A 16,040-nucleotide genomic window follows, 5' to 3' on the forward strand; every position below is an offset into this window, starting at 1 on the left:
TGTGGCTAACACTTTTTCTTTACCCCATGTCAGTATGGTGGTTCCAATGTTTTTGTGACATAGATGCCTTTGTCAGTTTCTGTATTTCATTCCAACAGTCCTTAAGGTCTTAAGTAGCTTTACTTATTTCTTTATTTATTTTTGATGGTGCTAGGAATTAAATCCAGGGTCTTGCACATGTTTCATAAGCATTCTACCTCTCAGCTGCATCTCTAGCCCTTGGGTTTTGTTATTGTTTTGTTTGTTTTAGTTTTAGAGTATGGGGCTTGCTATGTAGCTCTGAGTGGTCTGGAACTTAACTAAGTGGATCAGGCTAGCTTTAAACTCACAGAGCTCTGTCTGCCTCCGCCTTTGAGTGCTGAGATTTAAGGCATGTGCCACCACTGCCCTTGCCCCATCCCCACTTCTTAACTGCTGGAATTACAGGTATGTGCCAACCAGCCCAGTTTTTGTGGTGCTGGGGATCAAACCCAGGGCTTTGTGCAAACCTAGGGCATAGTGCCAGACAAGCTCTATGCTGATTGAGCCACATCCCTGGCTGCTTCATTTTCTTTTGATGCCTAGACTGGCATCATGTACTCACTATTACAGCTTCAATTACAGTTTCAATGTTCCAAGTATTGTCCTTCACATACTTAGTCCCACCCCTCAGAACTCCCGGCATCTACAGGTCTGGTTACTATTTCTATGCTGTGCCTTATCTAGGATGTTAAGTAAATAGAATCACACTCTATATGGCTTTTTTGGACTTATTTCTTTCATTTAGCAAAGTGCATTTGAGGTTTACACTTGGCTTCTTGTGGCTTTGAGATTCATTTATTTATACATTTTGTTTTTTTCTGAGACAGGGTTTCTCTATCTATCTCTGGCTTTTCTGGAACTTGCTCTGTAGACCAGGCTAGCCTCAAATTTACAGAGATTCACCTGCCCCTGCCTCCTACCTACTGGGATTAAAAGTGTGTGCCCCTGCTGCCTGGCAAGATTTATTTAATGTATTTTTTATGTGTATGAGTGTCTTGCTTATATGTATGTATGTATGTATGTGCACCACATGCATGCCTGGTGTCTGCTGAGTAAGAAAAGGGTATTGGATCCCCTGGGACTGAAGTTACAGGGGATTGTGAGCTGCCATTTTCATGCCTGGAATCAAGCCTGGGTCTTCTACAAGAACAAGTGCTCTTAACCACTGAGCCAACTCTCCAACCCCTTCCCTTTTATTTTGTAGCTTTATAACCCACAGTGCATTCCTTGTTTGTTTGAGTCAAGGTTTCACATTGTAGCTCAGGCTGTCCTGGAAGGTGTGGCAATCTTCTTGCCTTAGCCTACCAAGTGCTAAGATTACTGTGTGTCACCATGCCTGTCTTGCATTCCTTTTGTGTATGTGTGTGTAGTTCATGCATATGTCTTAGTCAGGGTTTCATTGCTGTGAAGAGACTCCATGACCATAGCAACTCTTATAAAGGAAAGTTCAAATGTTTAGTCCATTATCATTATGAAGGGAAGCATGGCAGCATGCAGGCAGACATGGTGTTGGAGAGGTAGCTGAAAGTTTTATATCTGGATTGGCAGGCAGCAAGAAGAAAGAATGAGCCACTGGACCTGACTTGAGCTTCTGAAATTTCAAAGCCTACCCACAGTGACACACTTCCTCTAACAAGGCCACACCTATTCCAACAAGGCCACACCTCCTAATCCCTGTCAAGTAGTGCCACTCCATAATGACCAAGCATCCAAATGTATGAGCCTCTGGGGCCTATTCCTGTGCAAACCACCACATACAGCGCATGTAGGTGTGTATGCTGATCCAGGTGAATGTGGAAGACGAGTGAGATGTTGATTGTTTTCTGCTATCATTGCCTGCCTCTTTGCCTTGAGACAGGGTCTCTAATAGAACTGGGAAAATCTCAACATTTCAGCTAGGCTGGGGGGGGGGCCAGTAAGCTCTTAGTACTTGCTCATCTCCACCTTACAATGCTGGGATCACAGGCAAATGTTTGACTTTTTAAATGAGTCCTATGGGTTTGAACTAAGCGTTTTCATGCTTGTAGAGCAAGTGTTGTGTAGCTGGTCTTTCTTTGGACCACCAACTCTTGAATAACGACACGGAGACTTTATTAATTATGAAAGCTTGGCCTTAGCTTAGGCTTGTTCCCAATTAACTCTTAAAACTTAAATTAACCCAGTTGTATTAATCTATGTTCTGCCATGTGGCTCATTGCCTCTTCTCCAAACTATGTGTCTGACTTCCTCAGAATCTCACTGGTGAATCCTGTGTCTCTGATTCTTCCCCAAGTCCTTCTCTCTCCCTGGAAGTCCCACCTAGCCTTCCTGCCTAGTTACTGGCAATTCAGCTCTTTATTAAACCAATCAGAAGGTGCCTTGGCCAAGACACATCTTGACAGGGTACAAATAGATTATTCCACAACAAACAGCAGCAAAAAGGAGTGCTGGGGAGATGGTTCCACTGCTAAATATCTTGCTTTATTGGCACGAGGACCAGAGTTCAGTTCTCAGAACCCATTTAACAGCCAGGTCTGGTGGTAATCCCAGTACTGGGGAAGCAGAGACAATCCAATCTGAGGCATTTGCTGGCTAGCTAGCCTCGCCTAGTGGGGGGAGGGCTCCAGGCCTGAGAAAAACTGTACCAGTTAAGGAAGGCTTGTTGTCTTTGGGTATCCACACCCCACCCCCACACACGGTAAAAAATGAGAGAAACCAAAACGAAGAAAATGAAGTCTTTAGCGAAACAGATTTCTGGGTTTCCTGTTACTTTTTCTGTAACTTGTGTTCCTAGAAGGGGTGGAGTAGCTAGCATAGCTTTGTTTTCAGCTGCAAAGCCATCATCCTGGCGAGCTACCTTTTGGCCCTGTACATGTCCTGCGCAACTGCACCTATGGGCCAGCATGGGCTTAAGCAGTATGTAGGCTGCTAGTGATCCTGAAGTTACTGTCTGAGAAGCTGTGCTCTGTGCGCTGTAGCACACTAGTATACTTTAATTCCTTCTCCTCCGTAGGTGGCTCTAACTTGGACAGCTCAAGGCCAAATGGGAGAGGCCTTCTTATGGACCAAAGCTCTGGGGCCAGATGTCAGGATAAAGCAGACAACTCCCTCACAAGGTAACACAGCCCTCTATTTGTTTGTATCTCTCATGTGTGAGATTGTATTCATCAGAAAATCACCCCCACTATGTATAACATAAATTGTTCCAAGTGGCTGAAGCCTGAGAAATGTTCCCAATGTGCGTGACACAGCTCCCTCTCTTACTGTGTGTGCCAGGCTGTGTCCTCTTACAGGGACTGTTGTTTATGTCAGAGTTTCGTACTCTACTGTTTTAGAGCTAAGGAGACTCAGGTGAGAAGAAATTACATAAGTGGGTGGAGAGATGGCTCAGCAGTTAAGAGCACTTTATGGAGAACCCGAGCTTGATTCCCAGCAACCACATGACTCCAGGGATCTGATGCTGTCTTCTGGGAATTGTGCTCATGTGTACATATCCGTATGGAGACACTCACATACTTAAAAATAATGAAATAAATCTTAAAAAAAGAAAAGAGATGCCAAGTGATATTAGCCACACCTTTAATCCCAGCACTCGGGAGGCAGAAGATCTCTGAGTTTGAAGCCAACCTGGTCTACAAAGTGAGTTCCAGGACAGCCAGGGCTACACAAAGAAGCCCTATCTCAATAAAAACAAAACAAATAAACAAACAACTCCCCCCCCAAAAAAAAAACAAACATAAAAAAAGAAAGGAAGGAAGGAGGGAGACTACATAGGTTGGGTAGAGAAGATGTCTCAGGAGATAAAGCTTGTCTCACTAATTTAAGACCCTGAGTTCAGATTCCCAGAACCTGTGCCTGCCTATCTATCTATCTATCTATCTATCTATCTATCTATCTACCTACCAATCTACCCACCCACCCATCCATCCATCCATCCATCCATCCATCCATCCATCCAGTATCAAGCTTGAACTGTAAGCTCTCTAACTCTCCTGTGGAGATTTAGAAAATGTTCTGGAGAGATACTTTGACAGTTTAGAACACTTATGCGCAGTGGTAGGAACCAAAATCCAGATCCCAACACCTGAGTAACCAACCAGTTGTTAAGAGGACATGTTTGCTATCCAGGTCCCAGGACAGGAAGAAGGGTATGGAAGTGGGAGGGTCAGGGAGACTTGCTGGCTTCCACCCTAGTTTAGCGAACAGGCGAAAGCTGTTCCACCCTGCCTGAATGGAGGAAGTAATGGAGGAAGAGATCCAGTGCCCTCTTCTGGCCAGTGTGTGCATACAAGCAAATAGATCATTTTTAAAAGCTTAAACCTGGCACTAGGGAGGCAGAGGCAGGTGGATCTCTGTTTACTCAAGGCCAGCCTGGTCTACACAGTGATTACAGGCCCTTCCTCCACACAGTAAAACTCTGTTTTATAAAAACAAGCAAAAGGTATAGGAAACTGAAAATGTTTGATTTTTTCCCCCCCTCACGTTCTTTTTATACTTTCCTGACTTGGACAACACTTGTTTTTCTTCACCCCCTCCCATCACGTATATCATACATAGTGTGTTTTCTAGTGCTTCCTACTGGTGATAAAGTAGAACCATATGATCAAGATAAAATACTTTTTGGTCAGTATTGTAGTTACACCTTAAGCAACAATGGGCAATCCCCAAATTTGGATGTATTCAGAAATCTACCATTCTCAAACCATTTTGGTATCTATGTTATATATTCTTAAAATTTTTTTGTTTTTTGAGACAGGGTTTCTCTTTGTAGCCCTGGATAACCTGTAACTCCCTTTGTAGACCAGGCTGGCCTTGAATTTACAAAGATCCTCCTGTTTCTGCCTCTTGAGTGTTGGGATTAAAGGTATACACCACCATGCCCAGGTCTATCTATCTATCTATCTATCTATCTGTTTATTTATTTATACAGGGTTTCTCTGTGGCTTTGGAAGATGTTCTGGAACTAGCTTTTGTAGATCAGGCTGGCCTCAAACTCACAGAGATCTGCCTGCCTCTCCCTCTCAAGTGCTGGGACTAAAGGCATGTGCCACCAATGCCCGGCATTCCATTGCCTTTTTATTTTGGCTTATTCCAAGGGGTCAGGAGGACCTTACATTCTTGTTCTATGAAGCACAAAGGTTCAGAAGGGATGCTGTTACATCTGAATTCCAATCATGCTCCATTCCCTCTAGCAGGAAGAGTGAATTCTACTTTTGTAGTACTGGGGGTTTGAACCCAGGGCATTGGCATACAAGTTAAGTGCTCTGCCTATGGAGCTTTGTCCTAGTCTTCCTTCTTTCATTTGTGGTATGAATATATTAGATGCTATGAGTATATTAGAAAAAAATCTATGTGTAATTGAATATCAGTTTACTTAATGTCCCATTTGTTATTAGCAAATAAATTTGACTTGAACTCTTAGTCTTCTGTGATACAGGTGCTAATGTGTGGGAACATCTAGCTTTATATTTCTTTTTCTATGCCAGACTCAAGGTATGATTAAAATGCTTTTATTTTTCCAGACAGAATAAATCTAAGTCTGAAATTACTGACATGATTCGCTCCTCCACAATCATGGTGTCAGACAAGGCTCACATTTTGTCCATGCAGAAGTTTGGGCTGCGAGACACAATCGTGAAATCACATCTCATGCAGAAGGAAGAAGATTATACCTACATCCAGAACTTCAGGTAGCTACCCAGGTTCTCCAGTTTTATTTCTCTTGAGACAGGGTGTCATTGTGTAGTCCTGTCTGGCCTGAAACTTGTCATATAGACCAGGCTGGCTTCAAACCCTGGGAGATTCCCTGCCTCTGCATATGTGAGTGCTGGGACTTAAGGTGTGCATCAGTGGTTTTTCAAAATGACCCTCCTCTCTGGAGTTTAAGCAGCTGCCTCACATACCTTGGATTTGGAAGCAGATTACTCTGTTTGATATGTTTCCTTTTCAAAAAGTATCGTTGCATTCCTTTTTTGGGGGTGTGTAGGGCATAATGTCCCCCTGTATTATCCAGCTTGGTCTAGAAATTAAAGGATTAAGTCATCCTGCCTCAGCTGTATAAATGCCAGGGTTATAGCTAACTGCTACTGTGCCCACTCTGGTTGCTCTTTGTGGCCAGGTGTCTGAACATGCTGTGCCTTCCCTGGGCAGGCTCTGTGGTTGATGGCTGAAGTGAGTGGCACAGCTTGCAGATGGCTGCAGAGAAATTTACAGGGACAAAGGAATACAGAACAGTGAGCAGTACCCTGAGTCTCAGAGTCCCTACCCAAGGCTTTCTATTCCCGTGTTCACTCCCAAGCCTTTCATGAAAACCAGTGAAAATGAAATTAGTTGACGTTCAGTAATCCTGTTAGCTGGGCTCACTGAACATTAAATAAATAAAACTTTCAGAGTTCTGCTGGAGCTTTAAAAATCATTGCACTGGGACTATATGGTAAAATAACATTGTTTCTAGGCATATGGTGAAGAAATAACCTCCGACCACTCCTGCCACTCTTGCCAAAAAGAATTACTAAGTGCTTAGCATCTTTTACCTTTTAGTAGCACCCACAGGGCAAATTCATTTTGTGGCTTATGACTCCACAATGGCTATTTAAGAGAAGGAGGAATGTTCAGAGATGGCTGGCTTGTGTGCTTTATCTATCTATCTATCTATCTATCTATCTATCTATCTATCTATCTATCCATCCATCCATCTATCATCTTTCTATCATCTATCTGAGATAATGTCTTTCCATGTAACCATGGTTGCTGTAAACTCAGTATGCAGCCCAAGCTGGTCTTGAACTCACAGCTGTCCTCCTTCCTTACTGTCTCAAGTGCTGGGATTACAAGCATGTCCACCATACTTGGCTCAGAAAAGACCTATGTTGTTTGCAGCTATCACAAAGGCAGACTGCTGGCCACCCATTGATGCCGTGATTATTGGTCTAGGTTAGATAGGACATTTCTTATGGGTTTTCTTTTTGGGTTTTCAAGATGGAGTTTCTCTGTGTAGCCTTGGCTGTCCTAGAATTAGCTCTGTAGACCATGCTGGCTTCTAACAGAGATCTGCCTGCCTCTGCCTCCTGAGTGTTGAGATTAAAGGCGTGTGCCACTACTGCCAGTCCATTTCATATGTCTTAAAATGCCATTTCATAGAGACTGAACCCCAGACTTACTTCTCCAGATCACTGATTGAATCTCTTTGGTTACAGGTTTTTTGTGGGTACATACAATGTGAATGGACAGTCCCCCAAAGAATGCCTCCGACCCTGGCTGAGCCACAGCACCCAGGCCCCAGATGTGTACTGTGTAGGGTGAGTGCCGCTCTTCTGTTGTTCTCACGATGAAGGAATGGGGACAGGAATTGAGCTGAGCAGGTGGAGGAATTGAAACATGAGGTCAGCTCAGGGACAGCTGCTTCTCTGTTTGATGCTCTGCCTGATGAACAGGGGTCTGGCCAAGTACTGTGCTTAGCATTTAAATGCCAGTATTAATTTAGTATAACCCTCTGTTAGAAATTGGTGTGTCATTACTTGACATTCAATACATTTTTGGTCACAAAGCAAAAAAATATTTTGCCTGGAAAGGAAGATTCCCTGAATTCTCATCAGCTAGTCAGTTTTGTGTATGTGTGTGCATGGGTATGAGTGCATGTGTGAGTATGGGAGCCAGAGGACAATCTGGCATTCCTTAGGTTGAGTGTGTGTGTGTGTGTACACACGTGCGCTTGTGACAGACAGACAGACAGTCTCTCTAGTCTGGGGTTCATTAGAACTAGACTGGCTGACCAACAAGCCCCACCAGTCTGCCTGCATCTGCCACTCAGCACTGGATGTAGATCACCATGCTTGGCCTTCATTTTGTGTGTCTTTAGTTTTTGGACAGTCTCACTATATAGCTCTGGCCGGCTTGGAAGTTGCTATGTAGACCAGGTTGGCCTGAACTCACTCTGTAAACCAGGCTGGCCTCAAACTCACAGAGATCCACCTGCCTCTGCCTCCGGAGTGCTGGGATTAAAGGCATATGCCACCACTGCCTGGCATGTTTAACTTTTTTTAAAACGTGGATTCTGGGGACCAAACTCAGGTCCTTGTGCTTGAAGGGCAAAACACTTTACTGAGTCATCTTCCAAGCCCCTTATTTTCTAGTTTTGAGAAAGGGTTTTACTATGTAGCACTGGCTGGTTTAGAACTTATTATGTGGACCAGGCTAGCCTCATACTTGTAGCAACTATCCTGCCTTTGCCACACAAGTGTTGGCTTTAAACATGTTTTGCTTTTGCAATGCAATGGATTGAATGAAGGGCATTAAAAAGTGTGAGACAAGTGTTTTCATACTGAGCCCCTCCCTGAGTTCAAGCATTAATTTCTGCACACTGTCCTCTCATCACAGACCAGGGCACAGTTGGTGGGATAGGCACTTAAAGAAACCTGAATGATGTATTGGAGAGAGCTAGAACTTGGAGTTTCTATAGACCAAATAAAACAAAAACCAAAAAAATATACCTAAGTGTGAACTCTAATTTGTTATTTATCCTTGTTGACCTAATGATTCTAGATGTAAAATTGGGGGGCAGGAGGTGCTTCCAACCAGTTCAGTGGCAAGGTCGTAGAGAGGAAATGAGCTCATGTTCGGAGGAGCACCTGGGAAGTCCCATAGCATTCCGTTCTCTGGTTCTGTTTGTTTTTAGCTCCTCTGGACGGTCCCGCAGTTCAGCTAGCGAGCTGTTCCCCAGCAATGAGCAGACTTGGGGTATATACCCTGCACTTTGCGCCTTTCTCTCTTATTCACTGCTGCCTCTCCACATAGGTTCCAGGAGCTCGATCTGAGTAAGGAAGCCTTCTTCTTTCATGACACCCCAAAGGAGGAAGAGTGGTTTAAGGCCGTGTCCGAGAGCCTTCACCCAGGTGCCAAGTACGCGAAGGTAAGGGAGGAACCAGGGACTGTGTCACTTTCTGTATCTTGCAAGGAAAGCCGGAGCTAAATGTTCAGCTTCTTGGTGACCCTTCAGTGGAAGCCATTCCTAGTCAGCCATTCCTAGTCACATTTCTCCAGAGGGGCCTGTCTGAGCTGAAAGATGCAGGGCCTTGGCACTTGTAAGTAGTTTGGAGTACCATGTAACGTGAGCAGTGAGTGGCACAGACTACCTTGTATCCTGGCCTGGAGGAGGAGGTGCATTAGTGCTTCAGCCAGCTCCTATACCACATTTCCCTCGGGACATTCTGGTTTCTAACTTCTGTCTACGACAGCCATCACTTGAGAATTGGGCTCTGTGTTCCAGGTGAAGCTCATCCGGCTCGTTGGAATTATGTTGCTGTTGTACGTCAAACAGGAACACGCAGCACATATCTCAGAAGTGGAAGCTGAGACGGTGGGGACAGGAATCATGGGGAGGATGGTGAGTCCTTGGTGATGTTTTGCACATGGAGGACCTTGACCTTGTTTTGACTCGGCTTCTCAGGATGTGGGAATCATACAAAGCCACCTGAGATGCTGCTGTTGCATGATGAGCTGTACCCATAGTCAGGGATGGATTGAGTAGGTAATTTAGAAATCCAACTGGTGCATTTCTCCATCCTTGTAGTTAGTCAGTGCCGGAGCCTCTGGTTGATCGGCCTGTAGTGAAGTACAGTACAAAAACTGTTTTGGACACCTAGGAAAACAGAGTCCTCTAGGTTTGCAAAGTCCTCTTCTTGAGGCTCTTAGAGTCCTGCCCTTAGATTCCTCTGCAAGAGCTGCCTTGGACATGTGGTTGGCTTACCAGTGATACAGAGAAAAGAATAGAAGGTTGAGAGAGGCAGATCCTGGCCTGAGCTTTCTATAAATGGCTAGTCATTTTGCTTGGGGATTGTATTCTTATCTGTAAGACATAGATAGTAACCCCATAAGGCCATTACAAGACAAAGGCAAAGTATGTGAAAGTCTGAAGGTTTAAATGACTGAGGAGGGGGTCCTTTTACTAGGGTAACAAAGGAGGAGTGGCCATCAGGTTCCAGCTGCACAACACAAGCTTCTGCGTTGTAAATTCCCACTTGGCAGCCCACACAGAAGAGTACGAGAGGAGGAACCAAGACTACAAAGACATTTGTTCTCGAATGCAGTTCTCTCAGGTGGACCCAAGCCTTCCCCCTCTCACCATTAGCAAGCACGAGTGAGTCTGAGTTTTTTCCCTCCTCAGTCCCCTTCGTGTGACTGCTAGGCCCTGGGTTCTCCATCATGCTGTGTGTGTGTATGGGGTGAATGCTGGAGGGTGGGTATCTGCCAGCTCTTACTTGTCTCTTGGAAATTTACCATCTGGAAGACCTCTAGAACCATTGTCAAGCATCACTCATCCCTGGAAAGGCATAGGGTTTATTTGCCTTGAAATCTGTCTTGATTGAGCACTGGGAGCAAAGCAGTCAAAGAGCTTGCCTCTCACACACAGTTTGGAATACTGTTTTAGGTTTCCAGGTCTATTCTCCCAGACTACGTGCAGTTGAGAGTTGGACCTGTGCTTCTTGCCTGCACTTGCTCGTTCATTCTGGATTCTACTTGTCAAAACCATAGTTGCAACTGCACAGAGCATATTGTGCCAGTTTTTGTTCATCCCCTTTATTTCATTTATCCCCAAGACTTGCTATTTTGTTTGATTTCAAAGTCTTGGTCACAGTTGAAATGGATCTTCCTTTATAAAGAGGAGGAAGCCACTGGGGTCCTGTCCTGCAACTGTCTCTGGTTTGTTGTTATTCTGGAAGCTGACCGGATGGCTGTTCTTCTCCAGGGTCCCTCATAGAGAGCATGTCTCTTCCTTTGTGAGGCTGCAGCTGGCATAGTCTTTTGTTTGCTTTTAGCCTCAGGATGTGTTTGCTGGGGGAAGGGGCACACTGTTAGGCAGATTATTTAGTGGCATGGTGGTTGGCTTCAGGTAGAACAGCATTTGACTTCATGGCATGTCTGATATCATCAGGGAGCAGCAGCAGGGATATATAATGAACCATGTGACACAGCTCTTCCCAGGAGTGCAGAGTAAGCCAGTGATGTGGTAGGCAATCCAGGCCTTACTATTAAATGGGAGCTTTGCTTCAGATAGTTTTCCCTTGAAAGAAATGCCAAGAGTGTGTTTGTGGGCTAGAGTGTAACAGGGGTGCCTGGGAAAGTGGCAGGATTTATACTTTTTGATCTTTTAATAAACAACTACCTTGCTTTTAGACATCTTTTGTTTGTTTGTTTGTTTGTTTGGTTGGTTGGTTGGTTGGTTGTTTGAGTCACAGTCTGCTATATAGCCAAGCTAGTTTTTAACTGGCTATCCTCTTGTGTCAGCCTCCTGAATGCTGGGAGTATAGGCACATGCAAAGTATGGGCATCACACCAGCAAACAGGCATTGCTTCTAGATCTTATGAGTCTGTCTTTTCAACCAGACCTGAATAAAACAGTCAAGAACTCCAGGCCATTTATGATGAGTGCAGGCCAAGACAATTGAGTCAGCAGTGCTTTAGAAATGTTAGTAAGTGGGTGGGAAGGAAAATTCTGCCATAGTTAAGTATCTGTCCTCCCCTGGGGCTTCTGTCTGGTGTGTCCTGGATAGGAAGGGTTAAAGCCTCTCCTGAACCCTGTCACCATTGTGCTCTGTCCTCACAGTGTGATCTTGTGGCTGGGGGATCTCAACTACAGAATAGAAGAGCTGGATGTGGAAAAGGTGAAAGCGCTCATCGAAGAGAAGGCCTTTCAAACCCTGTATGCATATGATCAGGTACAGTCGGACACCTTGTCTTCCTCAGACAGCTGCTCCTCCGCCGTGAGAGCAGAGCCCAGTTTCTCCTTCCCCAGCTTGGGAGGCTTCCCTGAGGACCTGATGTCCACTTGTGCCTGCATTCCACGTGCATTCCTGTCTCTTGGCGCTGTCCTGGAAGCACTTTGTGTCCCTTAGAGTGAGAACGCACTCCTTCTCGTCTACAAAGAGATGAGGAGTTTGTTTTTCCTTCAGTGAAGAAACCACGTGGTGTATCTTAGGCGATTTAGTACTTCTCTTTAGAATGAGTCCGCTGCTCTTGCCTCCTCCTTCCCACCAGTTTTCTCCAGTGTGAGCAAACTCTCTCATCTCTTCTCTTCACTCTGATAGTCAGTTCTGCGGCCTGCTGTTTCCACCATCATTTGGCACAGCATGTCTTTCTGAGCAGCCGCCCCTTCACAGGCTGACTTTCTTTGCTGCTCTCCCCAGTAGACTTGAGACTTAACGTCTTAGGTGCTCAGGACTGTCCAGGATGCTGAAGGCCTCTTTCTTTTTCACCTGAGCTCTTGTCCCCTTCTTGAGAACCTTGGCATTGTTAGGTCTGAATCCTTCAATTCTCCTTCTCTCTCTCAGTACAGGATAGTTGAAGATAGTTGAAGGAGAAGAATCTTAGCTTTGCTGTTTCTCTTCATGAGATCATTTCTTTATTGACTCGTGGCATAGGAATAGTTTTCTCGTGGGTACTTACCCTTTGAGGTAGGGCCTGGGATGTGGATTGATTTCATGGTCTCCACTAATCCCAGGTTTGACCTTTTATTCTGAGGGCTTTTCTCTCCCATTTCTTTGTATAGCTGAAAATCCAAGTGGCTGCCAAAACCGTCTTTGAAGGCTTCACGGAGGGTGAGCTTACCTTCCAGCCTACTTACAAGTACGATACTGGCTCTGACGACTGGGATACCAGGTGGGTCAGAGGTCACTTCCGGGTGTTAAGGAAATAGAAACCCAGGAGTTCTGGGAAGCACTGGCCCTTGTGGACGTGAAGAGGTTAAATTCCTTGTGACTCTGCATGTTTTCCACTGTGGTCAAACATTTCCTCTCAGTATCTGCTCTCTAAGCCCACTGCCTTTCCCCATTATTTCTTTCTGACTTAGACAGCATTCCATCATGGGCCTTGATACTGATGGACTTTCCTTTTGTTGTTGTTGTTGTTTGTTTGTTTTTTGAGGCAGGGTTTCTCTGGGTAGCCTTGGCTGTCCTAGAACTAGCTCTGTTGACCGGGCGGGCCTGGAACACACAGAGATTCATCTGCCTCTGCCTCCTGAGTGCTAGGATTAAAGGTGTATGCCACCACCACCCAGCTTTTCTTTTCTTTTTAAAAAGATGTATTTATTTTTATTTTACGTGTAGGAGTGTTTTTGTCTATATATGTGTATGCGTACTGTTTGCTCACCTGGCACCTGCAGAAACCAGAAGAGATTGCCAGATACCATGGAACTGGAGTTATAACTCCAGCCAGTTGTAAGCCATCATGAGGGTGCTGAGAACCCAACCCAGGTCTTTCACAAGAGCAGCAAGTGGTCTTAACTGCTTAGCCACCTCTGTAGCCCACCAATTGACTTTGAGCTGTGTTTAAGGTAATGTGATGATTCTGGCTAAACCTGTGCTTGGTCTTAACATACTAGTTAATATTTTTTAATAGTGCTTACTATATGCCACACACTCCTGGATATATTTGATTTGTATGTCTCATTCTAACCTGTTAAGAACCTTTTGAAGGGGCTGGGGAGATGGCTGAGCAGTTAAGATCACTAGCTGCTCTTCCAGAGGACCTGGTTCAATTCCCAGCACCCACATGGCAGCTCGCACCTGGATGTAACACCAGTTTTAGGGGACCCAAACATATGGCCAAACATAAAAGCACATTAAAAAATGTTTAAAAAAAAAGAGAACATGTTGGGATAGATGTAGTTTATTATGAGACTGGGAACTGAGTGAGGTATAGAAGAGTCATGAGATTGAGCACCGAGGTGTAGAAAAGTCATGGGACTGGGACTGAGGTATAGAGTCCAAGAGCCTCCCAAACATGCAAGTGGTAGAAGCAGAATTCAAACTCAGACAGCAGAAATCCACAGCCTGTTCCCTTAACCACGTCTTCTGAGGAGTATAAAGTGTTTATTCTCCTGTCGCGTTTTCACTCTCTCCATCCCCACACAATAATACAGGTAGGGACTCAGTCGGAACAGTTTTCTGTTGGGGCTTTCACAGTTGCTGGGGATGACACCCACAAGGACACCTTGTTCCTCCATGGGCCTGATCATTCTCCATCTTACATCCCCTGGCTGCATGGACATAGAGGCTCTGCCTTGTTGCTCCTGCCTGAGCCATGGCTCACAGTAAGCAGTGGCTTCTGCTGCTTCTGTGAGCCTACCAGTGTGGACCTTGTATTTCAGTGAGAAGTGTCGTGCTCCTGCCTGGTGTGACCGTGTCCTCTGGAAAGGAAAGAACATCTCTCAGCTGAGTTACCAGAGCCACATGGCCTTGAAGACCAGTGACCACAAGCCTGTCAGCTCGGTGTTTGACATCGGGGTAGGTGGGCAGCTCATTTTTATACCTGGGCTACGTGTTGTCTTTCTGATTTCCTCTTAACCTTGAGTGTGAGGAAGCTCTTTTTAAAATTTGTTTTCCTGGAAAGAATATTAAAAGTCGGATATTAAAAGTCTTTGCAGGTCTTGCACAGGAACCAAGGTTGGTTCCTAGCACTCATGTTGGGCTACTCAGGTGGGTCCAGTGCTAGGGGATCCAGTTGCCTTTGCAAGCATTGCGTGCATGTGATGCACAGACATACATGCAGGTGAAATACTATCTTAGTTAGGGTTACTATTGCTGTGATGAAACACCATGACTAAAGCAACTTGAAAGGGAAGGCTTTATTTGGCTTATGTTCAGAGGCCATGAAAGGGTGCTGCTTGCTGGCTTGTTTCCATGCCTTGCTCAGCCTGCTTTCTTATAGAACCCAGGACCACCAGCCCAGAGGTGTCCTTACCACCAAGGGGCTGGGCCCTCCCTATCAATCACTAGTTAAGAAAATGTCCTACAGGCTTGCCTACAACTCCATCTTATGGAGGCATTTTCTTTACTGAAGTTCCCTCCTCTAAGATGACATTAGCTTGTGTCAAGTTGACATAAAACTAGCCAGCCCACAAACATATACATAAAATAAAAATAAATACATTTTTTAAAAAAAGTATAAGATTTAAGGATACAGTTAATTACTACTTTCTTTCATATACATCTGAATACTTCCACATACATGGATGTTCCCTTTTGCTTGTTGGACTTTTGTCTGTGCATTTGTAGCTGAGTATGTCAGTATTCTGCATACAACACACAGACCTTAGAAAGAGTTCACATTATATACACTCTTGAGAGCATCTTTTCCTTCACTGAAAATGTTTTAGGGCTGGGGAATGGAGGTCAGCTTGTATAGAACTTGTCTAGTTTGCATGAGGTTCTGTATTGAGTTCCCAGAACTACACAAACAAATGTGGTAACACATATTTGTAACCCAGCACACAGAAGGTGGAGATAGGAAGATCAGGGGTTCAGGGTCATCCTTGGCTACATAGGGGACTGTCGAGACTCTGTTCTTCCCTTGTTCCCACTCCAAGAGATAATATGCTTTAGGGTATTGTTCATGACAGTAATGGTACAGTTTCTTCCTCATTATTTTGGCTTTTTACATTTACATATTTAGTATGTGTGTGAGAGCGTGTGCGTGCCTGTGCGTGCGTACTGCAGTACTCATGGGAAGGTCAGGGGCCTATGGAAGTCCATCATGTGGATTCCAGGGATCAAACTCAGGTCCTCAGGCTTGGAGGTAAGCCCTTGTATCTATCTGTTGAGCCATCTTATAGGTCTGATCCTTAGTTTTAAAGGCTGAAAACTTTCCTGTAGTAGGGATGAATCATAATGTATTGATTATTTATTTGCAAAATATTTGCATTACATGTGATGCTATAGTGATTATCCTTCATGTGTATTTTGTTTTATGTCTGTGTGAGTATTTCTGTAGACTGAAATTCTCTTTCTCTCTGTTTTTTGAGACAGGGCTTCTTCATGTAACCCTGAATCTGGCTGTCCTTTAAGACTAGGCTGGCCTCAAACTCACAGATCCACCTGCCTTTGCCTCCTGAGAACTGGGATCGAAGGCATGCGCCACCATCACCTGGCTTAAACTGAAATTCTTAGGGGTGACATTAGTAGTTCAAGAAGGATTATATTATAGCAGCGTGGTGGTCCATGTAGTTATTCAGAGAGCTGTGACAGGACTGCTTGAGCCTAGGAGTT

At 44.7% G+C, this 16,040-nt stretch overlaps 1 protein-coding gene across 1 annotated transcript in view; it reads left to right on the forward strand.

Annotated features, from left to right (window-relative positions):
- The window catches only part of Inpp5b (inositol polyphosphate-5-phosphatase B), a 61,052-nt gene that overhangs the window by 32,528 nt on the left and 12,484 nt on the right, over window positions 1-16,040 (forward strand). Inside the window, 9 exon segments of the mRNA XM_051188735.1 lie at window positions 3,014-3,116; window positions 5,523-5,690; window positions 7,197-7,298; window positions 8,794-8,908; window positions 9,266-9,382; window positions 9,948-10,135; window positions 11,603-11,714; window positions 12,545-12,654; window positions 14,144-14,279. Coding sequence (XP_051044692.1) covers window positions 3,014-3,116; window positions 5,523-5,690; window positions 7,197-7,298; window positions 8,794-8,908; window positions 9,266-9,382; window positions 9,948-10,135; window positions 11,603-11,714; window positions 12,545-12,654; window positions 14,144-14,279 — 1,151 coding nt within the window.

This window comes from Phodopus roborovskii, unplaced genomic scaffold (assembly GCF_943737965.1).
Source record: "Phodopus roborovskii unplaced genomic scaffold, PHOROB, whole genome shotgun sequence".
Taxonomy (NCBI): domain Eukaryota; kingdom Metazoa; phylum Chordata; class Mammalia; order Rodentia; family Cricetidae; genus Phodopus; species Phodopus roborovskii.